We start from the raw sequence: 24,663 nt of genomic DNA on the forward strand, positions 1-24,663 counted from the left end.
AACATTTGACCTCATTAGACTAATTAGACATTGTTTCACACAATTTCCTGAACATGGCTTCATTAAATACCATTGATTGAATGATAAACTTCTGGAGGGTGGGGACCAGGCCCTCTCCCTTCGAAGCACATTCCCAAGTGCCCAGTACAGGGCTCTGTAGCCAGGAGGTATCCAGTACAGTGTCTTACTTCCAAGGTGAACTCTGCTCAGACTACACTGTGGTTGATGACGACGGTGACATTCTTGCTTTCTGTAGAGTGCTTTTTCATTTCCAAAGCACTTTCACATCCATTTTCTCACTGCACGCTCATAACGCTTCTAGACTGTGAGCCCCTTGTAAGGTAGGGACTGTCTCCATATGTTGCCACCTTGTACTTCCCAAGCGCTTAGTACAGTGCTCTGCACACAGTAAGTGCTCAATAAATACTATTGAATGAATTAATGAATAAAATGCCTGGAGGGAGTGAGAGGCAGTTGGTGTCGTTCCTGTTTTACGGCCGAGGAGACCAAAGACCAGAGAGGTTAAGTATCATGTCCGAGGTCACCCAAGGGCGAGACAGAATCTGGAATCCCAGTCTTATGACTCCCAACCCTCTGCTCTTTCCACTAGACCACACCACCCCTGCTAGGACTAGCTGTGAAGGCAGAACTGTCCGATACGATGGCAAAGTACTTTCTAATAATAATAATAATGATTGCATTTGCGCCAGGCACCGTACCAAGCGCTGGGGTGAAGAAGAGCAAATCGGGTTGGATGGTCCCTGTCCTATGTGGAGCTCACAGTCTTAACCCCCATTTTACAGCTGAGGGAACTGAGGCACAGAGAAGTAAAGTGACTTGCCCAAGGTCGCACAGCAGACAAGCGACAGAGCCGGGATTAGAACCCGTGACATTCTGACTCCCGGGTCAGTGCTCTATCCATTAGGCAGTGCTGTGCTCTGCACACAGTAAGCGCTCAATAAATACGATCAAATGAATGAATGCTGCTTCTCCAATCCTCCTCCTCCACCCCTCTATTTATGTCCATATCCTTTCCCTCCCTGTGCTCTGCACACAGTAAGCGCTCAATAAATACGATCGAATGAATGAATGCTGCTTCTTCAATCCTCCTCCTCCACCCCTCTCACTATTTATGTCCCTATACTTTCCCTCTGCTGCTTCCCCTGCCTGTAACTTATTTAAAACTCTGCCTCCCCTACTAGATTATAAAGTCCTTGAGTGCAGGGATTGTGTCTATCAACTGGGATGGACCCTCTCAACCTGATTATCCTGTATTTACCCCAGCGTTTAGCACAGTGCTTGGAGAAGAAAAAGATGGGAGAAGGAGGGAGAAGGGAGGAAATGGTGGTTCCGGGTGAGGCCATGCAGAGCGAACCCCCGGCCCGTTCTCCGACCGTCAGGAGCCTCCGTTCGAAAGGAGCCAGGCGGGCCCGGGGCACCGGCCCTGGTCCAGGCCAGGAGGAGGGCACCGTTGGCTGCCCGTCAAAGAGCCCCCCTGGCTCAACCTAGTGAACTGTGATCTTTATTATGGGCTCGTTGCAGATCAAGACTCTGGCAACACACAAAAGATCCACCCAGGTACCCAGCTCCACCCAAGAGAGCTTCCCAGAGGAGGCGGGGTTTGGAGAGAGGGAAGTGAAGGAGGGCTCTGAGGAGGGTACCCCTTGTAGGGAAGTCTGCCCGCCACCAGCCCCCCTGCGCTGGCCCAAGCTTCCTCGGGCCCGTCCGTTTCCCTTCCTTAGAACCCTCCCCCCACCGAGGAGAAGAGGACTGTGGGAACAGCTTGGCTTTGGTGTTTCAAAACGCACAGGCCCACCGCTGGACCATGAAGGGTGTCAGAAAGCTGGGCATGGCTGAGGTCACTGCTCCCTCTGGGGCACGGCGGCCCACTGAGACTGACCCCTCTGCCCGGGAGGACAGACTGAGGAGGAGGAGGAGGCGGTCGATGGCCCCAGCAAGCAGCACCGATACCTATCGGCCCAGGCCGGGAAGCTGAGGCCCCAGATGCTGGACAACCTTTAAGTAGTTACCCAGCCACTCTGGGCCTAAGTTTCCTCCACCGAAGGGGTGCGGGGAGGGAGGCACTCCAGCCTTCCCCGGCTACCGGGGAAGGGGACGGGTCACTGACTCCCACCCAGCGGTCTGCCCCACAACACGGCCACGGGCATCTCGCTGCAGTACAGGTCGCAGTAATCGTCTCTGCAGGACCAGAAGCCCTCCAGGGCCAGAGGCACTGGCCCCTTCTCTCTGGTGGGGAAGCCCGAGGCAGGGGATTTCTGCCCACCAGAGGAGGGCTGGCAACCGGTGCCGCTCTGGAGGTCCCGGCCTGGGGTCCCCGCCTCGGGCAGCCAACCCTGCAGGTCCTCCACCCTCACGTACGTCTCTTCCTGGCACTGCCAGGCCAGCTCCCTGGACCCCGAAGCCTGGTGGTCCTCTTCTTCCTCGTCCTCCTCCTCCTCCTCCTTCTCCTTCCGGGGGGCAGGGCTCCTGTTGGGGACCACGGGGGAGCAGGTGATGGGGGAGATGGCTTCTTCAGGACTGGGCCCCAGGAGGCCCTTGGTGGCCCCAGTTTGGGCCCCTCTGGATTCCTCTCTCCGGAGGTGGGAATCCGTCTGGGAAACGCCGGCCCAGGCCTGAAGCAGACGGAGAAATCCCAGCGGAAGGATGTTAGAACGGTTCGTGGTCTGCTTCTTCCCACTAGAGAGGAAGCGTCTGGTGGGCAGGAAATACTTGGGTTTCTGTTGCCTTTCTCAATCAGTAGGCCCTCGGTAAATAATAACTGTGGCATTTGTTCATCGCTTTCTCTGTGCCAGGTACTGTACTAAGCACTGGGGTGGATACGAGCAAATCGGGTTGGACACAGTCTCTGCCCCAGATGGGGCTCAGAGTCTCAATCTCCATTTTACAGATGAGGTAACTGACCCAGAGAAGTTCAAATAATAATTGTGGTTTTAATTAAGTGCTTAGTATGTGTCAAGCACTGTACTAAGTGCTGGGGCAGATATAAGATAATCAGGTCCCACACGTGACTCATAAACTGTAAGCTCATTGTGGGCAGGAAGTATGTCTATTGTTGTATCGTATTCTTCCAGGCACATAGTACAGTGCTCTGCATACAGTAAGTGCTCAATAAATATGGTTCATTGCCTGAAAACGGGATCAAATCCCCATTTTGCTGATGAGGGACTTGAGGTGTGGCGAATTTCAGTGACTCGCCCAAGGTTTCATAGAAGACAAGTGGCAGAGCTGGAATTAGAAACCAGGTCCTCTGACTCCCAGGACTGTGTTCTTTCCACTAGGCCACACCTCTTCTCATACTACTACTACCCACCCAACTATCACCAGCTCTCTGGAGGGCCAAAGATTTTTATTTTTATTTTTTGAGGTCCAAAGCTTCCAATGCTCTGTGGTGGGTCAGAGATACACAGTTTGGATCCTGCATTTCAGCCCTCCTCCTGGGCCTTTTTATGTAATTTGATGGTGGTGTCTTGGATGGGCCAAATGCTGTAAACCAGGACCCATTAATCACTGGTAATTTATTGTGTGCTTACTTGGTGCGGAGCACTATTCTAAGTGCTAGGGAGTTGGTAGACACGGTCCCTGCCTTTGAGAAGCTTACAAGCTAGTGGGAGAGTCAGACGTAAGTAAAAGTTACAGACAAGGGAAGCACTGGAATGTAATCCCCCTGTGGGCAGGGACCACGTCTCGTATTTCTGTTGCATCTCCCAAGCGCTTAGTACAGTACCACAGGCTATACTAAACACCATTTCCATAAACACCATTTCTTCTACTACTGCTCCTACCCAGTTAGGCAGTTGTCTCCCCTCTCCCTGGACTTGATCCCCATTTTCTGGATGGGGAGGTGCAGAACGGTAAGTGACTTGCACAAGGTAACACAGCAGCCCCGGGGTAGATATGGAACCAAAACCCAGGTGTTCCGACTCCCATGCGCATGCTCCTTCCACTGGAACACGCTGCCTCCCCAAAGTGACCAGCTCGGGGGTCGGCCGGGCAAAGATGGGCCGGGCTGGATGGATACCGGACTAATACCTGAAAGTTTCCGTTGTGCACAGCATACAGGGGTTTGAAGAAGCCGGCTGGAGAAGGCACATTTTTGTAGAAAGTTCTCTTCACCCTGAAGGATGACAGAGCATGGGTTTGACTAAGGTCAGTGGTCACCCAGCCTTCCCACCCCCAGTCATGGGAAGTGGAACTCAACCTAGCATTTCTAATCATTTTTTTTGTGGTATTTGTTAAGCGCTCCAGGCACTGTACTAAGTACAGGGCTAGATACAAGATAATCGGGTTTGACGCAATTCCTGTCCCACATGGGGCTCAAAGTCTTAATCCCCATGAGGTAACTAACGCACAGAGGAATGAAGTGACTTGCCCGAGGTCACACAGCAGACAGAGCGGTGGAGCTGGGATTAGAACCCAGGTCCTCTGACTCCCGGGTAAGGCTCTTTCCACTGGGCCATGCTGCCTCTCTTTTAAACAAGTACTACTAATAACTGTGGTATTTGTGAAGCTGGTCCTACTGCTATTATTATTATTGTTGGTAATGATAATAAGAAGAATAGTAGTGGTATTTGTTAAGCTCATACTATGAGCCAAGCACTGTACTATGCACCGGAGAAGAAATAAATGATCAGATGCCATATGGGAATCACAGTCTAAGTAGCGGGGGGAACAGGTATTTCACCTCCATTTTACTGATGAGGTCCAGAAAAGCGAAGTGACTTTCCCAAGGTCACACAGCAGGCACGTGGCAGAGCCGCAATGAGAACCCAGGTCTCCTGACTCCAAGACCTGGGCTATTTCTGCTAGGCCACGCTGCTTGTCGGTGAAAAATTATTTTCAACAGTTGGATGTTTTCAAATCAGTAAGGCTTGGTGACCGGGCCTTCTAAAGTCTGGTTCCACCAAAACCTCAAGTGGTTATTCATTCCCTTCTGCATCAAGGAGGAAATCCTGACCATAGGCCTTGAGGCACTTAGCTTTCCCCTCCTACTTCTCCTCTCTAAAAATAGTAATTGATTTGTGGTATTTGTTAAGCGCGCTTACTATGTGCCAGGCACTGGGTTGGATACAAGCAGACTCTATCCCACGGTCTCAATCCCCATTTTCCAAATGAGGGAACTGAGGCCCAGAGAAGTGAAGTGACTGGGCCAAGGTCACGTGGCAGGCAAGTGGTGGAGACAGGATTAGAACCCATGATTCCCAGGCCCGTGCTCTGTCCACTACACCATGCTGCTTCTCTCGCCTCTCCCAATACACCCCAGTTGGCACTGTTTTGCCCCTCTCTAACCAACATACATACTGAGCCTCATTCTCAGTCCCTTGCTCCCCTGCTTGGAACCTCCTCCCCCTCTCACGCCTTCCCCTTGCCTGGAACTCCCTTCCCCCTTCAAATCCGACAGACCACAACTCACTCTATCTTCAAAGCCCTTCTGAAATCTCATCTCCCTGATTAATTTCTCTTTCCCCTCAGGTCTTATCCTCCCAGCGATCCTCTGAGCCCTTCTGCGTCAACTCTGCCTTATGCACTCACGCCCACCCGCTGAAGGTCTGCGCCTGTCGATTTCTGTCCAAAAGGTCTTCTCTTACTAAGCCCTCCTCTTCTCCCCCGGCCCTTGACCTAGGATTTGCATTCCCTCAGCGCCTCAGGGCCACAACACTTATGTATTTCCCGTACCTTATTTATTTCCATTAATGTCTGTCTCCCCCATCTAGACTGTAAACTCATTATGAGCAGGGAATGTGTCTACCAACTCTGTTGCGTTGTACTCTCCTAAGTGCTTAGTACACTGCTCCGCACACGCTAAGTCCTCAATAAATAAGACCGATAGATTGCTTGACTTAGAGCACAACTATTTTAAACCCCTCCTAGCCTTCATATTTTTTTCTTTCTTTTTTCAGCATCTCCACCTCGGAAAAGCTAGTAGCTGTGGGAGTTGTGGAGGATTTTGAATCACAAGGAGAAATTCTGCTCCTCTGGCCAGCGCTTAGAACAGTGCTCAGTGCTTAGAACAGTGAGCGCTTAATAAATGCCATCATTATTATTATTACTGACTTGGGTTTTTAGTCTGTGTATGTGGGCAGGGAATGTGCCTACCAAACTGTTGTACTGTCCTCTCCCAAGTGCTCAGTGCAGTGTTCTGCGCAAAGTAAACGCTCAATAAATACCACCAGTGGACTGATAGATTGCATATTTGTCCTGGACCTTTAGACTGTTTTCATGTGTTCAGTCAGTCAATCGTATTTATTGAGCACTTACTGTGTGCAGGGTACTGTACTACACTTGGGAAAGTATGTTATAACAATATTAGAGACAAATTCCCTGCTCATAACAAGCTTATAGCCTAGAAGGGGGGGACTGACATTAATAGAAATAAATAAATGATGGATATTCATTCATTCAATCGTATTTATTGAGCGCTTACTCTGTGCAGAGCACTGTACTAAGCGCTTGGGAAGTACAAGTTGGATAGGGACTTAAGTGTTGTGGGGCCGGGAGGGGGGATGAATAAAGGGAGCAAGTCAGAGTGATACTGAAGGGAGTTCAAGAGAAAGAAAAGAGGGCTTAGTCACAGAAGGCCTTTTGAAGGAGATGTGCCTTTAGTAAGACTTTGAAGGTGGGGGAGACTCATCGCCTGTCAGATGTGAGGAGGGAGGGAATTCCAGGCAAGAGGCAGGACTTGGGTGAGAGGCTGGAGGCGAGATAGATGAGATCGAGGTACAGAGAGAAGGTTAGCATTAGCGGAGCCAAATGTGTGGGCTGGGTGCTAATAGGACATTAGCGAGGTGAGGTAGGAGGGGACGAGGGGACTGAGCACTTTAAAACCGATGGTGAGGAGTTTTTATTCGATGGGGAGGTGGATGGGCAACCACTGGAGTTTCTTGAGAAGCAAGAAAACACAGTCTGAAAGTTTTTGTAGAAAAATGATCCGGGCAGCAGAGTGAAGTTTGGACAGGAGTGGGGAGAGAAAGTAGGCAGGGAGATCAGCAAGGAGGCCGGTACAGCAATCAAGGCAGGATAGGATAAGTGATTGGGTTAACGTGGTGGCAGTTTGGATGGAGAGGAAAGGGCAGATTTTAGTGATGTAGTGAAGGCGGAACCGACAGGATTTAGTGCTGGACTGAATATGTGAGTTGAATGAGAGAGAGAGAAGTCAAGGATAACACCAGGGTTACAGGCTTGTGAGACAGGAAGGATGGTGATATCTACAGTGATGGGAGAGTGAGGGGGAGGACAGGGTTTGTGTAGGAAGATAAGGAGTTCTGGTTTAAACATATTAAGTTTGTGGTGACAAGAGAACATCTAGGAAGAGATGTCTTGAAGACAGGAAGAAATGCGAGTGCAGAGAGGGAGAGAGAGATCAGGGCTGGAAATGTAGATTAGGGTATCATCCACTTAGAGGTGGTAGTTTAATCCTTGGGAGCAAATAAGTTCTCCAAGGGAGTGGGTGTAGACAGAGTAGAGAAGGGAATTCAGAACTGAACCTCGAGGGACCCCCACAATTAGGGGGTGGGAGGCAAAGGAGGAGCCCACAGAGGAGACTGTGAATGAGCAGCCAGAGAGCTAGGAGGAGAACCAGGAGAGGACAGGGTCCGTGAAGCTGCGTTGGATAATATTTCCAGGAGAAGGGGGTGTTGCACAGTGTCGAAGGCAGCTGAGAGGTCGAGGAGGATGAGGTTGGAGTAGAGGGCATTGGATTTGGCAAGAAGAAGATCAACGGTGACCTTTGAGAAGGCGGTTTCTCTGGAGCAAAGGGGACGGAAGCCGGATTTGAGGGGGACAAGGAGAGAATCGGAGGAGAGGAACTAGAGACAGCGGGTGTAGACAATTCTCTCAAAGAGTTCAGAGAGGAATGGTAGGAGGGAGATGAGGCGATAGCTGAAGGGAGCAAGAGAAGGGTTTTTTTTTAGGATAGGGAGATATGGGCATGTTCATTTGTCTGTTATATTGTTATAACATACTCTCCCAAGCAGTTAGTACAGTGCCCTGCACACAGTAAGCGCTCAATAAATAAGACTGACTGACTGAACAGATGAAGATGGCATTCAGGGAGGTAGTGTTTCATTGCTCCCCTTGTGTCCTTTTCCAGTCTTCCCCACACCTATATTCATCAATTTTGAGCCCCCGATGGACAGGGTCCACATCTAATTCCCACCTGTGTGCTCTTTCCCAGTGTTTAGTCCAGCACTCTGCACACAGTAAGTGCTCAATAAATACCACTGATTGATTGATTGACTGACACAGGGTTTCAATGGAAATCCCCAGGTGGGCTGGGCTTCTCTTCTGGACCTGGTTGCCTTCCCATGAGCTGGATGAAGTGCTTAGAACAGTGCTTTGCACACACTAGGCACTCAATAAATATGACAATGAATGAATGAATGAATGAATGAACTGGCTCTCTTGTCCCAAAGTGACCTTGTGTGCAGGAGTGGTGCCTACCAACTCCATTCATTCAATCGTATTCATTGAGCGCTTACTGTGTGCAAAGCACTGTACTAAACACTTGGGACAGTACAGTATAACAATAAACAGACACATTCCATGCCCACAACGAGCTTACAGTCTAGAGCCTTTCCAGTGTTCTGCTCACAGTAAGCACTCAGTCAATACCACTGATTGCTAGATTCATTCAATCACTCATTTAATCATATTTATTTAGCACTTACTGCGTGCAGAGAACTGTACTAAGTGCTTGGGAGAGTACAGTACAACAATAAACAGATTGCTTGATTTCTTTACCCTCTCCACTTATTCCAGGACATCTTCCTCCCGTGTGGTCTCCCTAACCAATTTTCCACCTCTTGGCCTATGAGAAGCATTGTGGTCTAGTGGAAAAAGCCCAGGCCTGGGAGTCAGAGGATCTGGGTTCTAATCCCACCTCCTCCACCTGTCTGCTATGCAACCTCAGGCAAGGCGCTTCATTCTCTGGGTCTCGGTCACCTCATCTGTAAAATGGGGGTTAAGACTGTGAGCCCATGTGGGTCACGGACTGTGCCCAACCTGATGATCTTGCATCTACCTCAGTACCTCAGTAGAGAAGCAGCGTGGCTCAGTGGAAAGAGCACAGGCTTTGGAGACTGAGGAGTCCGCCGTTTGTCCGCTGTGTGACTTTGGGCAAGTCACTTAACTTCTCTGTGCCTCAGTTCCCTCATCTGTAAAATGGGGATGAAGACTGTGAGCCCCTCGTGGGACCGCCTGATTACCTTGTATCCCCCCAGCGCTTAGAACAGTGCTTTGCATATAGTAAGTGCTTAACAAATGCCATCATGATTATTATTATTATTATTACATGTCTGGGACATAGGACATAGGCACTTAACAAATACCATTAAAAAAAAAAAATCCCTCAACTATCCACCAAACTCAACTCCCTTGTATCCTGTCCCGACGATGATCTCAAACCACCAACCCACAGCCCTGGATCCCGTCCACAATTCACTTCCTCCTCTCCTGTACGCAGCTGAGGAGAGCGGCTGGTGGGAACACAGACTTATCTCAAACTCATTCTCTACAGTTATAACTTCGGGAAGCAGCATGGCCTAGTGGGTACAGCCCTGGCCCGAGAGTCTTAGAGGACCTGGGTTCTAATCCCTGCTCTGCCTCTTACCTGCTGTGTGATCTTGGCCAAGTCACTTCACTTCTCTGTGCCTCTGTTTCCTTACCAGTAAAATGGAGATGAAATACCTGTTCTCCCTCCCCTTTAGTCTGTGTGCGACCTGATTAATTTCTATCTACCCCAGCGCTTTGAACAATGCTTGACACCTAGCAGGCGCTCAACATATACCCTAATTATTAATCATTATTACTCTGTTCCCTCCTCTGTCCAGTGACAATTCTTCCAGTCCCTCAGCAAGTTTCATGCCCATTCCCACCGATTATTCAGCCTTTTAACTTCCTCCTTGAACCCTCAATGCCTCCACCTCCCCTTCTCTTCTTCCTCTACTCTACCGCTTCTCCCTAACCAGAGTTTATTCTAGCGCCCATCTCTTTTCTGTGCCTCAGTTTCCTCAACTGTAAAATGAAGAGTCCATACTTATTCTCCCTCCTAATGAGATTGTGAGCCCCAGGTGGGACAGGGACTACAGTATCCAGCCTGATTAACTTGTAGCTACCCCAGCACTTAGAACAGTGCTTGACAGGTAGTAAATGCTTAACAAATACCGTTTTAAAAAAACTCTGTCGTACTGTACTCTCCCAAGGACTTAGTACAGTGCTTTGAACACAGTATGTGCTCAATAAATAGCACTGACTGACCTGAGGAAGGATACACGGTGGACATAAGAAAGAACTTCCTGTAGGGAGAAAATCTCCAAGACCAACTAGGACAGGACACCCCTAGTAGTGAGGAGGAGGCGGGCAGGGATTATTGGGTTGGGGACACTGACCTCCCACCCCACTTTTTCCCACCACCCAGTGTGTGTCACTTTTGGAGATGGAGTCTTGGGCACGAGTTCCGGCGTCACTCGTGGTCTGGGCCGAGAGACGTCTTCTAGTCCCTGGGGCCGGCTGGCCTCCTTACCTGGGGGAGAGCTTGACCACCAGGTAGGGCAGGATGATGATGGAGAGCAAAATGGACAGGAAGGTGACCGTGGGGAAGGGCTGCTCCCCGGCTCCCGGAGGAGAAGTCGGATCTGGAAGACACAGAGTGAGGGGGAGTTGTGGGTGGGACTGCAAGCAGGGCCCAGGGCGACAGCGGTGACCATCGGGGTGGACCAGGATGGTCTGAGGCCCAGGAATGAAGAAACCAAGACAGGACTCCGGTTCCCAATGCCAGGGTTTCCAAAATCCCGGGTGCCCAGCTCCTCTGGGGGCTTCTAGGAGGCCTGAGGCTTGGCGCCTAGTCCCGGCACGTGTACTTGAGGAAAACTGAGGGGGACGCTGTGTCCAGGCAGGCAGGGGCCCAGCCCCCAGAGGGATCCTGGCCGGAGTCCAACCGGACGGGCTCCTGGGCGGCTCTGACCTCAGGGCAGATGGGCGCACCACGGAAGCGGAAGGCGTCATCCTCGGCTGCCCCAAGCCGGCCTCCCCCAGTCTGGGCACCGGGACTCGTATCGGGTCATACCCAGTGAGGAGAGCCCACCGTGTCTTCTTATCCACATCTCCGGGTTGGTGAGGGAGGATGTCACTTCCTCCCTAGCAACTCCCAGGGCCAGGGCCCAGCCCCGGGCTGCCCCTCTGGAAGATGGCCAGCCCCCTATCTGGGGTCCTCTCCTTCCTAAAACCCCCACCCCCACCCCCGAGGCTGGATCCCCGCCTTCCTACCCGGGTCCACCGGACCCGGTGACCTCTGGCCGACCCAAGCAAGCGGCCGGCTTCGTGGCAGGCGGCCAGCACTGGCGCGTGTCCCCGAGCGAGGGCCGAGCCCACTAGGATACCTGAGGGGGAAGCTAGTGGAGATGGGCTGCCACAGATAAGGCTGAGACGGCACCGCTCTGGAGGACCCTGGGGCTCAGAGCTGCCGCTGAGATACCACCGGTCACCTCGCCACCAGGGTCACGTCTCGACCTGCTGCAGGCGGGGGACGGGGCCCAACTGACCGAGGCCTGACTGGCAGGGAGAAGGGCCAGCGGATTTCACTCCCAGAGCTGGCTCAGGGTGGGCACACTCCTAGCTTCAGGCACAATCCCCACCGGGGTGGCAGGGGCTATCGCCTGCTGCGGGTGCCCGGGCCCTACGCTTGGGATGGCACAGCAAGGGCAGGCTTTTTCAAGGGAGGCATTTGTTCAGTGTCAAGTGGTGCCAATGCTGGGGGCAGATAGAAGATAATCAGATCAGGCAGGAGCCCCTGTTCTACCTGGGGCTCATGATCGAAGAGGGAGGGGGAGATCTGGGTGTGCCCTCATGTTGTTCTGGTGGTGTGGCGCCCGAGGATACGGGGGGAGATGCATCTCCCTACCGGAATCCCAGAGGAGGAAGTGTGGCTGCTCAAGGCGGATCTCCCATGGCTCAGCTCCATCCAGCTGCGGCCGGAGGGAGGTGGCCACGGGGACCTGGTTTCCCTCGGTTCCCTCCCCGGGGGTCAGCCTGAGGATGCGCTCAGGCAGAGGTGGGGTGGAGCCGGAGGCTGCCGGGAGGGTACGCCGGGTGGCCGCGCGGGCCCCGGGTAGCGGGTGGCGGCCCGGCCCTCCTTACCCGGTGGGATGGGGGAGCGGAAGGCCAGGGGCCGGCTCCAGTGGCTCCAAGGGCCGGCGTACTCCGGGCTGGTCTGCCGCTGGCCGGGCCGGCAGCGAAGTCTGGCCTGGTACATGGCTCCGCTGGCTTTGAACTCGAAGGCCTCGAGGACCAGCCACGTCACCCCACCGATGTCATTCTTACGCCGTGCCACCTGAGGGGCACCGGTCACCAGGAATGGGCTTGGGAAAGCGTTACGTCTCACCAGACGGCGGCGAGAAAAGAACCCCACAGTTGGTACCGCCCCCCGATAATAATAATAATAATAAATTATTTATATTTATTGTATGTTATTATGTTAACTTATATTAAATATTATACTAACGTTATTCTTTTTATTCTGGTATTTAAATGCTTACTACGTCCCAAGCACTTTTCTAAACCCTGGGGTAGATTCAAGTTAATGAGGTTGGACAGAATCTTAATCCCCATTTTACAGATAAGGGAACTGAGGCCCAGAGAATATCGATAATAATAGTAATAATAATGATAGTGCTTGTTAAGCACTTACTCTGTGCCAGGCACTGTACTAAGCGCAGGGGTGGAGACAAGCAAATCAGGTTAGACAGTCCCCGTCCCACATGGGGCTCACAGTCCTAATCCCCATTTTCCAGATGAGGGAACTGAGGCCCAGAGAAGTAAAGTGACACAGGTCTCACAGCAGGTGAGCGGCAGAGCCGGGATTTGAACCCATGACCTTCTGACTCCCGGGCCCCTAAGTCACTCCCCCCTCCTCCTCCCCGGGGGTGGCGGGCGGGCCGTGAACCCGCTAGAGAAGCTCTTACCTCCCAAGGCTCCTCTATCTTCTTGAAGTCGAGCTGATAGCTGAGATGTCCGGCCAAAGCCCGGAGCGGAGGCTGCCAGGAAATGACACAGCTCCGGCTGCTGACGTTGCTCTTCAGTTCAGTGGGACAGTCTGGCTTGACTGAGGGGAAAAGGTGCCCTGACTTGTGACCCAGGGGCACCTGTCCCCAACCCCGGCTGGCCCAGAGGAGCTGGAGAGGCGCGACGGGGAAAGGCCGGGTCAAAGGCAGGGGAAACCGGGAAAGAAGCAGGCCCGGGTCTCCAGGAAACGGGGTCCGCGAGGCGGAGGGGTCACGCTGAGTTATCTAGCGCAACCCCCGGCCTCTGAGCCCCACTTGGGCACTTACTGTTCAGCCGGGGCAGGTACAGGGCGTCCGTGAGGTAAAAAACGTTGGTCCCGCGAAGGGAGACGTTGAACCGGTCCCACGATGTGAACACATTCGGGGCTTGACAGGTGGACACGAGCAGGGCGGGGGCCGGGCCTGGCTGGACCGGGCACGTAAACTCGTATGGCAACAAATTGCTACAACGACCAGGTGAGATAAGGGGGTGAGCTCTGGGTGTCGGGGGGTGGTTTCTCCTCGACTCCGTCCCCGACCGAGCTCCCCGGCTCTCTTCTTCAACCCTCCTCCTTCCCCCCGACCGCCCCAAGCTCTCCTCCCCGTGCTGTCCAACCAAGGGCGCCCCTCGGGCCAGGACGAGGGCCCGGTGCTCCCGGAGTCGGCCAGAAGCCCTCGGCCCGGTCCTTACTGGATGAAATGGATCCGGAAGGGTCCGTCCTTCGCCGCCGTGGGCCCGGGACTGGTCCAGCTGCAGTTGAGCTTGTACTGGTAGTTGTTCAGGCAGGTCAGGTTCCCAGGCAGGTAGGCTTCGGGAGAGAGGGGGAGGACCGTCAGCTCTGAGCTCGGCCGGGGACGCCTGGGGTTCTCCCCTCCCCTGCCCACCTCCCTGTGCCAGGGTGGGTCAGCAGCTCAGAGCTGGAACATAAAGACACTGACCATCACGGCTCACCCAGCCCGGGATTCAATCTCCAACAGGAAGCTTGGTGGAATTAGGTACTGGTCAATTAGGTACTGGTCACCCTGTTGGACACCTGACCTTATTCATTCAATCGTATTTACTGAGTGCTTACTGTGCGCAGAGTACTGTACTAGGCACTTGGGAGAGTATACTACAACAACCAACAGACACATTCCCTGCCCAAAACGAGCTTACAACCTTACAGTTAGGGGAGTGAATCAATCAATTGTATTTAGTGAGTGCTTACTGTGTGCAGGGCACTATACTAAGCGCTTGGGAGAGTACAAACAATATAATCAACACATTCTCTGCCCACAATGAGCTTACAGTCTAGAGACCCAGACTGAGCCCCCACTTTTTCCTCTCCTCCTCCTCCCCTCCCTATCACCCCCCTCCCTCCCTCTAACCTACCCCCTTCCCCTCCCCACAGCACTTGTATATATTTGTACATATTTATTACTCTATTTGTACATATTTACTACTCCATTTCATTAATGATGTGTATATAGCTATAATTCCATTTATTCTGACAGTATTGACACCTGTCCACTTGTTTTGTTTTGTTGTCTGTCTCCCCCTTCTAGACTGTGAGCCTGTTGTTGGGTAGGGACCGTCTCTATATGTTACCGACTTGGACTTCTCAAGCGCTTAGTACAGTGCTCTGCACACAGTATGCACTCAATAAATACAATTGAATGAATGAATGGAGGGGGAGACAGACAGTAATATAAATGAATAATTATGGATATGGACAGAAGTGCTGTGGGGCTGGGGGTGGGGTGGTGAATAAGGGAGCAAAATGCAGAAGGGAGTTGGGAAAAAGAAAATGAGGGATTAGCGAGGGAAGGCTCCTTAGAGATGTGCTTTCAATAAGGCCTTGAAGGGGGTTGGCGGGGGTGGGAGAGGTGGGGGGAGAATAATTGTCGGATATGTAAAGGGAGGGTGATCCAGGCCAGAGGCAGGATGTGGGCGAGAGGTCTGCGGTGAGATAGACGAGATCGAGGTGCAGTGAGAAGGTTGGAATTAGAGGAGCGAAGTGTGTGGGCTGGGTTGCAGTAGGAGAGTAGCGAGGTGAGGCAGAAGGGGGCAAGGGGATTGACTGCTTTAAACCCAATGGTAAGGAGTTTCTGTTTGATTTGGAAGTGGATGGGCAACCACTGGAGGTTCTTGAGGAGTGAAGAAACTTTCATTCATTCCATCGTATTTATTGAATGCTTACTGTACTGTACTAAGCGCTTGGAAATGTGGGAAACGTATATAGAAAAATGATCTGGGTAGCAGATTTAAGTATGGGCTGGAGTAGGGAGAGACGGGAGGCAGGGAGGTCAGCAAGGAGGCTGATACTGTAATCAAGGCGGAATAGGATAAGTTCTTGGGTTAAGATACACCCCTGACTCTTCTCCCATCTCCATCCCTGACTCTTCCTCCCTGCCTAAATCACCCAACACTCCTAACTCTCCCCTTCGTGACACGGCACAGATGATCTACTACCCCCGACTCTCTCCTCTCCATCTCTGAGCGTCCCCCAGCGACTCAGCACGGACCATCCACCGCCACTGACCGTCCCTCCCGATGTCCAGAGAGCTACCCAAACCCCTCTGGGACCTGCCGATGCTTCCAGAAAAGATGACCTACGGGGATAGAAGTGCTAAAACTGGTCAGTTTCTTACTATAAATTCCATAGTACCATGATAAGAAGCACCATGGCCTGTTGGGAAGAGCTGGGCCTCGGAGTCAGAGGATCTGGGTTCTAATCCTGAGTTCTAATCTAAGAGAAGCAGCAGGGTATAGAGAAGCATGATGGTCTAGTGGAGAGAGCATGGCCTGAGAGTCAGAAGGTCATGGGTTCCAATCCTGACTCTTCTACTTGTCTGTTGTGTGACCTGGAAAGTCATTTCACTTTTCTGTACCTCAGTGACCTCATCTGTAAAACGGGGATTGAGGCTGTGAGCCCCACATGGGAGCAACCCGATTTGCTGGCCTCCACACAAGGGCTTAGTACGGTGCCTGGCATATAGTAAGCGCTTAACAAATACCATAATTATTATTATTATTATTTCTGGGCGCCCCTGGCCCATTCCCGCTCCCGCTCCTCACCTCCCTGTGGTCCTGGGACGGACGAAGTGGCCCAGAACAGGAGCTGCAATGGCCACGTCCTCATGGTTCTGCCCGAGGGGACACCCTGAAACACATGGATGCTGCGTCAGCCTCCCCGGGGTCAATCCATCCATCCCCCAGCTTCCTCCCTCAGCCCACCAACCCCACTACTCTCTCCCCTCCCTGCCCTGGATGCCCTGAAATTACCACAAGCCCCCACTGCCCCTCCCTCCCTTTCATTTTCATTCAAATGTATTTATTGAGTGCTTACTGTGTGCAGAGCACTGTACTAAGCGCTTGGGAAAGTACAATACAGCAATAAACTGACACATTCCCTGCCCATGATGAGCTTACGATCTAGAAAGTGGGATACAGATACTAATATGAACAAATAAAATTACAGATATGGACGTAAGTATTTATGGAGCGCTTACTGTGTGCAGAGCACTGAACTAACCGTTTGGGAGAGGACAAGAGTATAATAAAGAGACCCTTTCTCTGCCCACAGTGAATTTACAATCCCGCGGGGGAGACAGATATTACTAGAAATAAATAAATGACAGAGATCTCTGTGCTGCGTGGGGCCTTCCCCTGGCTGGCAAGCTTTGGATCAGAAGCGACCCTCCCCCGACCAGTCCCCCTGCCCTTGAAGAGGCTCTGCCATTGTTGGGGGCTTTCCTTTTGGAAACTCCCCCTCCCCATCCCCTCGACCCGGGTCTGACCCCCAGCTCCACATGCTTCGGCGCATTAGGACGTGGTTTCTAATCCTGGCTCTGCCGCCTGTCTGCCGTGTGACCTTAGGCAAGTCACTTCTCCGTGCCTCAGTTCCCTCATCTGTAAAATGGGGATTGAGACCGGGACCCCCACGTGGGACAACCCGATTACCTCGTGGAACACTGCCTGGCATGTAGGAAGAGCTTAATTCATTCAATCATATTTATTAAGCACTTACTGTGTGCAGAGCACTGTACTAAGCGCTTGGGAAAGTATAATATGACGACAAAGAGTGATAGTTACTGCCCACAACAAGCTCACATCCTAGAGGAAGAAAGAGACAGACATGAATACGTTGTTGGGTAGGGACCGTCTCTCCATGTTGCCGACTTGTACTTCCCAAGCGCTTAGTACAGTGCTCTGCACACTGTAAGCCCGTTGTTGGGTAGGGACCGTCTCTATATGTTGCCAATTTGTACTTCCCAAGCTCTTAGTACAGCGCTCTGCACACAGTAAGCACTCAATAAATACAATTGAATGAAGTAAGCATTGCCAATTTGTACTTCCCAAGCTCTTAGTACAGCGCTCTGCACACAGTAAGCACTCAATAAATACAATTGAATGAAGTAAGCGCTCGATAAATATGATTGAATGAATACAAATTAACAGCCATCAGTACAATAAATAAAATTACAGATCTAAGCATCATAATTACTATTATGCCACACTCCCACTAGGTGCCTGCCAGGCAGGCCCAGCAACTCACCAAGTCATCGCATCAGGGTTGGGGATGGGGGGGTCGGGGGTCGTCCTGAGCCGGGCTGGGGGTCAGGGGGAGGGGTGGAGACCCCACTGGAAGAGCAGAAGCCACTGCCCACGAGGTTGGCAGGGACTTGATTAGCCCCTCTGGGGAGTTTCCAAACCACTCGCTAGGACCCTCGGTGTGGGGAGGTAGAGGCAGTAATAATACTAATAATCATGGTATTTGTTAAGCGCTTACTATGTGCCAAGCGCTTCTCTAAGTGCTGAGGGAGATACAAGGTCGTCAGGTTGTCCCACGTGGGGCTCCCAGTCTTCATGCCATTTTCCAGAGGAGGTCACCGAGGCCCAGAGAGATGAAGTGACTTACCCAAGGCGGAGCCAGGATTAGAACCCACATCCTCTGCCTCCCCAGCTTGGGCTCTTTCCACTGAGCCTCGGGGTCCCCCCCCCCCCGCCCGAGGGCCTCACCTGGCCTCCAGGATGGTCCTGGGCTGGTTCGGGGTCTGGTCAGCCGGGGCAAGGGTAGCCTCGAGTTCCGCAGGCACGAGTAGGCAGCGGCCGGTCCTGGAGGATGCAGGCTGCAGGCTGAGGTGGCTGGAGGGAAGGGCTAGGAGGCAGGGGATTGATGTCCGGGGGTGGGGGGCGAGGGTTTGGAGAAAGGGGGCGACCCGGGGGGAGCCCAACGCAGTGCGAGCCTTACTCACAGCCTGGGGCCCCAGGGCAGGCTGCCAAGAGCCTCTTCCGAAGAACGGCTGACAGGGCCTCGGGTTGTCGAAAATGAGTGGGCAACCTCCCTTTTGAGTGGGAGACAGGGCTTGGGCAGGCTGGGGAAGGGACCCCGCCCCCCCCCCCCCCCACCTCCTGGGCCCGCCCCCCCCGGCCCGCAGACCTCCCTCCCTCAGAAAAAGCCTGAGTGATCTGATCAGATGCGGGTCTGTCCAGATAATAATAATGGTATTTGCTAAACGCTTACTACGTGCCAAGCACTGTCATAATAATAATGATGGCATTTGTTAAGCGCTTACTAGGTGCAAAGCACTGTTCTAAGCACTGGGGAGGTTACAAGGTGTTCAGGTTGTCCCACGGGAGGTTGTTTTAATCCCCGTTTTACAGATGAGGTAACTGAGGCCCAGAGAAGTGAAGTAACTGGCCCAAAGTCACACAGCAGACAAGTGGTGGAGCCGGAATTTGAAGCCATGACCTCTGACTCCAAAGCCCGTGCTCTTTCCACTGAGCCACGCTGCTTCTCATCATCAATTGTATTTATTGAGCACTTACTGTGTGCAGAGCACTGTACTAAGCGCTTCTCTATCATCTACCCAGCTCCACTGCCAGGGAGGCAGGGGCAGGATATCCTCCCCCGACACCACCAACCTCCCCACTCTATCCACTACACCATGCTGTGCCTCATGTGCCAAGAACTATTCTAAGTGCTGGGGGTAGAAAGAAGTTAAACAGGTTGGGCACAGTCCCTGTTCCACATGGGCTTCACAGTATTAATCCCCATTTTACAGATGATGTAACTGAGGCACACAGAAGTAAAAAAGACGACTTATGGTATTTGTTTAAGCACTTACTATGTTCCAAGCACTGTTCTAAGCTCTGGGGCAGAAATAAATGGATCAGGTTATACCCACTCCCTGTCCCCCATGGGGCTCACAGTCTACATAGAAGGGAGTAGAACTTTTTTTTTAAGATGTTTGTTAAGTGCTTACTATGCACCAGGCACTTTACTAAGCACTGCGGTAGATCCAAGTCAATCAGGTTGGATGCAGTCCCTGCCCCACATGGGGCTCACAGTCTTAATCTCCATTTTCCAGATGAGGTAACTGAGGTACAGAGAAGTGAAGTGACTTGTCCAAGGTCACACAGCAGACAAGTGGCAGAGCTGGGGTTAGAATCCAAGTCCTTCGACTGCCAGACCTGGGCTCTTTCCGCTAGGCCACAATGTTCTTCAATGGAAATGGAAGAGATGGGCTAGAGCGATGCCATCCTGGGATAGCACCTCATCCTGCCTAGCCCGGGAGGGACCCTGTCTGTCTCTGAGGGGGACATCAGGACACTTGGATGCTTAGACATCAGATGCTGTGTTAGCTGCCTTCCTGGATATCTTCCATCACCCCCCCCACCACCCCCCCTGCTCCAACCATGACTCTCCCCCAGTGACCCAACAAGGACCATCCAACACCTCTGACTTTCCTTTCTCCATCGCTGACTCTCTCCTGTGACCCAGCACAGACCAACACTCCTGACTCTCCCCTTTCCATCCCTGACCCTCCCACAATGACCCAGCTCAGACAATTCAAGAACCGTCGACTCTCCCCTTTTGGGAACCCCAAGAGCTGGGGTTCTGGGGTCATGAATGCGAAACAGTTCAGAAAGGTTGCAAAGGGCCCCAAACCCGCATCACCCAAGTTCTGATTGCTGCCGAACTAGGGGCGGGGGGGGGAGGGGGGCGGGAAGCTCTGTGTCCCTCCATCTCTTTAATCCACCCCAGTCCCCTGCCAGGAGCTGAGGGGACAGGGCGAGGCCAAAGCCAGCCACCAGGCAGTGAGGGAGAATCAATCAATCCTATTTATTGAGTGCTCACTGTATGCAAGGCAGCCCACTGTTGGGTAGGGACTGTCTCTATATGTTGCCAACTTGTACTTCCCAAGCACTTAGTACAGTGCTCTGCACACAGTAAGCGCTCAATACGATTGTTTGATTGTACTAAGCACTTGGGAGAGTACAGTATAACAGAGTTGAGTGAAACATTCCCCACTCATGAGTTTGCGGTCTAGGTGGGGAGACGGACATTAATATAAATCAATAAATTATGGATATGGACGTAAGTACTATGGGGCTGAGGGAGGGGTGGATAAAGGGTGCAAATCAAAGTGCAAGGGCGATGCAGGCCTGGAAGAGGAAATGAGGGCTTAGTGGGAGATGTGCATTTAATAAGGCTTTGAAGATGGGGAGAGTGATCATCTGTCAGATATGAAGAGGGAGAGCATGGGTGAGAGAGACAAGATCGAGGTGCAGTGAGTAGGCTGGCACTACAAGAGCAAAGTGTGTGGGCTGGGTTGGTGCAGGAGAGCAGTGAGGTAATGGAGGAATGGACAAGGTGATTGACGGCTTTAAAGCTGATGGGAAGGTGTTCCCGTTTGATGCAGAGGTGGATGGGCAACCACTAGTGGTTCTTGAGGAGTAGGAAAACACGGACTAACAGTTTTTGTAGAAAAATGATCCGGGCAGCAGAGTTAAGTATGGACCGGATTGGGGAGAGACAAGAGGCCGGGAGGTCAGCAAGGAGGCTGATACAGTAATCGAGGCGGGATAGGATAAGTGCTTGGATTAACATGGTAGCAGTTCAGATGGAGAGGAAATGGTGGATTTTAGTGATATCTGTGACTAGGCCGGTACCATGGCAGAGTTTCCGCTGTGCCCGGATGCCTGGGGCAGACTGAGTTCCCTTCTCTGGTCCGCGTCTGCGTATCTGTCCTCCCCGACCTAGATGGTGACTCCCGGGGAGGATGGGGACAGGCCTGATTATCTCCACTCCTGTACCCAGCGCTTAGTACACGGAGTGGAGGAAGCGCTTCAGAGATTACGTAATCAGTCAAGATAAGTGCCACCCCTGTGTCAGGAAGTCACGATTGCCAGATCTTAATCCCCATTTTACAGATGAGGTAAAAAGCAGTGGAGCGACTTGCCCAAAGTCACACAGCCCACATGTGGTGGAGTCGAGATTAGAACCCACCACCTGACTCCCAAGTCACTCTTTCAACTGAGCCATGCTGTTTCCCCACTCTAGTCTGCAAGCTCATTGTGGACAGGGAATGTCTATTATTGTATTCTCCCAAGTGCTTAGTACAGTGCTCTGCACACTGTAAGCACTCAATAAATGCAACTGAATGAAATAACGCTGAGTGACTAACTGCCAGGCGCTGTAACTCACCATCAGAAGTCTGGACAGACAGGAGTGACATTTGAGGGGTGGGGGCTGGATTCCTTCCATCCATCTAGTACTTTCTCCAACACCCTGTGGCCTTAAAGGGGTGTCCCTCCCAGCGGCAATCCCCAGGACTGATTCAGTGCGAAAGTCATAGCTGGCTTCAAAGCCATCCTCATGGCCCTGCTAAAACCATATCTCCTCCAGGAAGCCTTCCCGGACAAAGTTCTTATCCCCCCCAACTATTTTCCCTTTTTACTGCCTCTCCCACAGATTTGGTTCTACTCTCATCCCCACCCCTACAGCTTTTATGCTAACATCCTTAATGATTGTGGTATTTGTTAAGTTACTATGCATCAAGCACTGCTTTAAGTGCTGGGGTGGATACAAGCAAATCAGGTTGGACACAGTCACTGTCCCACGTCGGGCTCAGTCTCAATACCCATTTCACAGGTGAGGTAGCTGGCTAGACTGTAAGCTCATTGAAAGCAGGGATCATGCTTACCAAATGAATTGTCAAAAGATAACCATTACGGTTCTTGTTAAGCACTTATAACAAGATAATCAGGTGGGAACACATCTACCACCTCTGTGGTACTGTACCCTCCCGGGGACTGAGTCCAGCGCTCTGCACACAGTAAGTGCTCAAAAAATACTATTGATAAAGTGCTGAGTCCAGTGCTCTGCACAGAGTAAGCGCTCAGTAAATACCATGGATTGATTGAAAGTCCATCTCACGACTGATCGGCCCATGGGTGGGATAGTGGTTAGGAAAGCAGCAACCAGGAATGTGCATGAAGGTGGAAGGTTTTCCACTCCCCGGGACACGGGCTACTCCCAGCAGCAGCCCGTGTCCCAGGGATCGGAAAACCTTCCACCTTTATTCACATTCCCTGACCTTTTTTCCCTACCCTCGCGCTCTGTACCTTGAGGTCTACTTCCAGCTCTGCCACTCGCCACTAAACTCTAAGCTCCTTGAGGGCAAAGACTGTGTCTACCAACACGATGGTTATCATACCCATCCAGGGCACTCGGTACAGCAGTGCTCTGCCCACAGTAAGCGCTCGGTAAATACCATCGATTGCCTGCTGGCTGAGCGAATCACGTCTCTTCTGGGCCCCAGTTTCCTCATCTGTAAAGTTGGGTGGGGCTGTCAAACGAATATCTATTTTTCCTCCCCAGTAACTGTCCGATTGGTTTACCTTCTAAACTTAGGACTTAGTACCCTCTTTGACATCAAGTGCTGAAAAAATATCACTTTTCTTTTTCTGGTTGTTGTTTCTCTGCCCATGAGAGCCCTCCTGGATGCAGGGCTCTCATGTTAACTCATGTTATTTCCTTGTTGGCCCCGATTTATTCTTTAAGGACCGTCTTCCCCGCCCCAGGTTTAGAGTGAAGCTCCAAGTAGGCAAGGAATGTATCATTTCTTTTCATTCATGTGTATTAAGCACTCACTATGTACTAAGTGCTTAGAAAAGTACAATACAACAATATTGTTTTGTACTGCCTATGCTCCTTAGTCCAGCATATTGCACCTAGTGAATGTTCAGAAATACTCATTCATTTAAACGTTTATTGCAAGGGCAAATTCGAGGCTATCTGATCTTACGCAGTTCCTGTCCCACCCAGGGCTCACAAACCCACTTTGCGCCCATTTTCCAGTTGAAGGAACCGAGGCCCATGGACATTTAAGTAATACGTCCACAATTTTACAGCAGCGGGTTCATGGCAGAGCCAGAATGAGAGACCGGGCCTTCTGGTTTGTTGCCCCCAACCCCACCCTCTCACTGCGGTTTGGCACACCCCTGCCCCTGGTGAAGGGTGATCTGCGAACCCAAGGACAAACACCCGTTGCCAAGGTGCAGGGAGCTCGGCCTCTTGGGGCAAAAAGGTCCCGCTTCCGGAACTCCTGCGTTCACCCTGCTCCTTGCGACGAGGCCTGTCGGGGGGAGATTTAAAAAACCCTAACACTTAGGTTTAACTCCCCTCCGGACACGGTCCCCACTCCCGGGAAGCCCTCCGTCCTTCCCTGACCCCCTCCGCCTCAGCAGGCCATTTTTCCTATCGTGCGGCCTCCCCACCCTCCCCGCCCCGTCCTAGTCCCGCCAGCGGTGTCCACACTGAGCGTTGCAGCACTTGTAGAAGGTCGTCATGGGCTCGTCCGCCGAGCGCGTCTGGATCTGCATGAAGTAGGCCCGGGGGTGCTCGCATTTGGGGCACGGCTCTGCGGGAGAAACGAGGGAACGGCTGTCAGAGGGGTCTCCCGGAGCCTGACTTGGGTCTCTAAGGGGCAAACCTAACACGGGGAAGCCCAGGGAAAGGGATGGCTCTTTGTGGCTAGGCCTCTGGGCCTGCCACCCTACCCCACCCCTAGAGGATTCTGGGTAAACGTGGTCCTTGGCCATTCTCCGACTCCTCTTCGTCCTTCCCTTGGCCCAGGGACCCAGGCCGGGTCTCGGAGGGTCTTCCAGGGACAAACGGGGCCGAGGCCCGGCCGGCCTCCTTCTTCCCTCAGGCCTGGCCCGCGTACCTGGGGTGGAGTCCACATTCTCCCAGGCGGCTGCTCCCCCCAACACGTCGTCCACTTCCTTCAGCTTGGGGTACTTCCGGTTTGTGACCTGGGAAAACCAAACAGACGGGATGTGGGAGTGAAAAAGCGGGAAGAGGGGCAGGATGAGGCGAAACGGGTCCCTCAGACCGGTGGCTAATCCAATCCCTGATTCACTGGTTGGGATGGATTTTTTTATTTTTTCAATGTTATCTGCTAAGCAACCATTCTGGGCAGGGCACCCTGTCGAGAATAGGGGGAAGATACCAGTTAATAGGGTTGACCACACTCCCCCATGGGCACACGGTCTTCAGCCCCATTTTCCAGATGAGGCCCCTGAGGCCCAGAGGGGCGTCCCCCGTCCGGTTCCGACCTTCCTTGTGATGTTGTGCACGTAGGGGCAGGTGTTGCAGGCGAAGCGATGGCAGCGCTGTCCCTCCTCTACGATCAGCCCGTTCCCACAGCCAGGGCAGAACAACAACATGGCGGCCCCTCCTTCACTCGACGCCCGCCGGGCTGCTCCTTCTTCCCAGAAGCCTCCGCGCCGCCCGCTGACGTCACCGGGAGGCCGGCCCCGGGCGGAGGGGAGGGCTGG

At 52.4% G+C, this 24,663-nt stretch overlaps 2 protein-coding genes across 3 annotated transcripts; both read right to left on the reverse strand.

Annotated features, from left to right (window-relative positions):
- Positions 1-1,353: 1,353 nt before the first annotated feature.
- On the reverse strand, positions 1,354-16,182 carry LOC119942645 (interleukin-9 receptor-like). 2 transcript variants are annotated; one of them, XM_038763525.1, is made up of 8 exons: positions 16,111-16,182; positions 13,744-13,861; positions 13,341-13,516; positions 12,975-13,114; positions 12,151-12,343; positions 10,538-10,649; positions 4,051-4,135; positions 1,354-2,487 (listed from the first exon to the last, which is right to left on the reverse strand). In XM_038763525.1, the coding sequence occupies exons 1-8, from the start codon at positions 16,172-16,174 to the stop codon at positions 2,101-2,103; spliced, it is 1,275 nt and encodes a 424-aa protein (XP_038619453.1). In that variant the 5' UTR covers positions 16,175-16,182; the 3' UTR covers positions 1,354-2,100. The 2 variants fall into 2 exon arrangements, with proteins under 2 accessions (XP_038619453.1, XP_038619450.1); XM_038763522.1 differs by having other exon boundaries at positions 1,354-2,633.
- A 6,897-nt stretch (positions 16,183-23,079) lies between these two features.
- On the reverse strand, positions 23,080-24,616 carry POLR3K (RNA polymerase III subunit K). The gene is made up of 3 exons (XM_038763768.1): positions 24,442-24,616; positions 24,051-24,138; positions 23,080-23,744 (listed from the first exon to the last, which is right to left on the reverse strand). The coding sequence occupies exons 1-3, from the start codon at positions 24,550-24,552 to the stop codon at positions 23,617-23,619; spliced, it is 327 nt and encodes a 108-aa protein (XP_038619696.1). The 5' UTR covers positions 24,553-24,616; the 3' UTR covers positions 23,080-23,616.
- Positions 24,617-24,663: the final 47 nt, after the last annotated feature.

Source organism: Tachyglossus aculeatus, chromosome 21 (assembly GCF_015852505.1).
Source record: "Tachyglossus aculeatus isolate mTacAcu1 chromosome 21, mTacAcu1.pri, whole genome shotgun sequence".
Taxonomy (NCBI): Eukaryota; Metazoa; Chordata; class Mammalia; order Monotremata; family Tachyglossidae; genus Tachyglossus; species Tachyglossus aculeatus.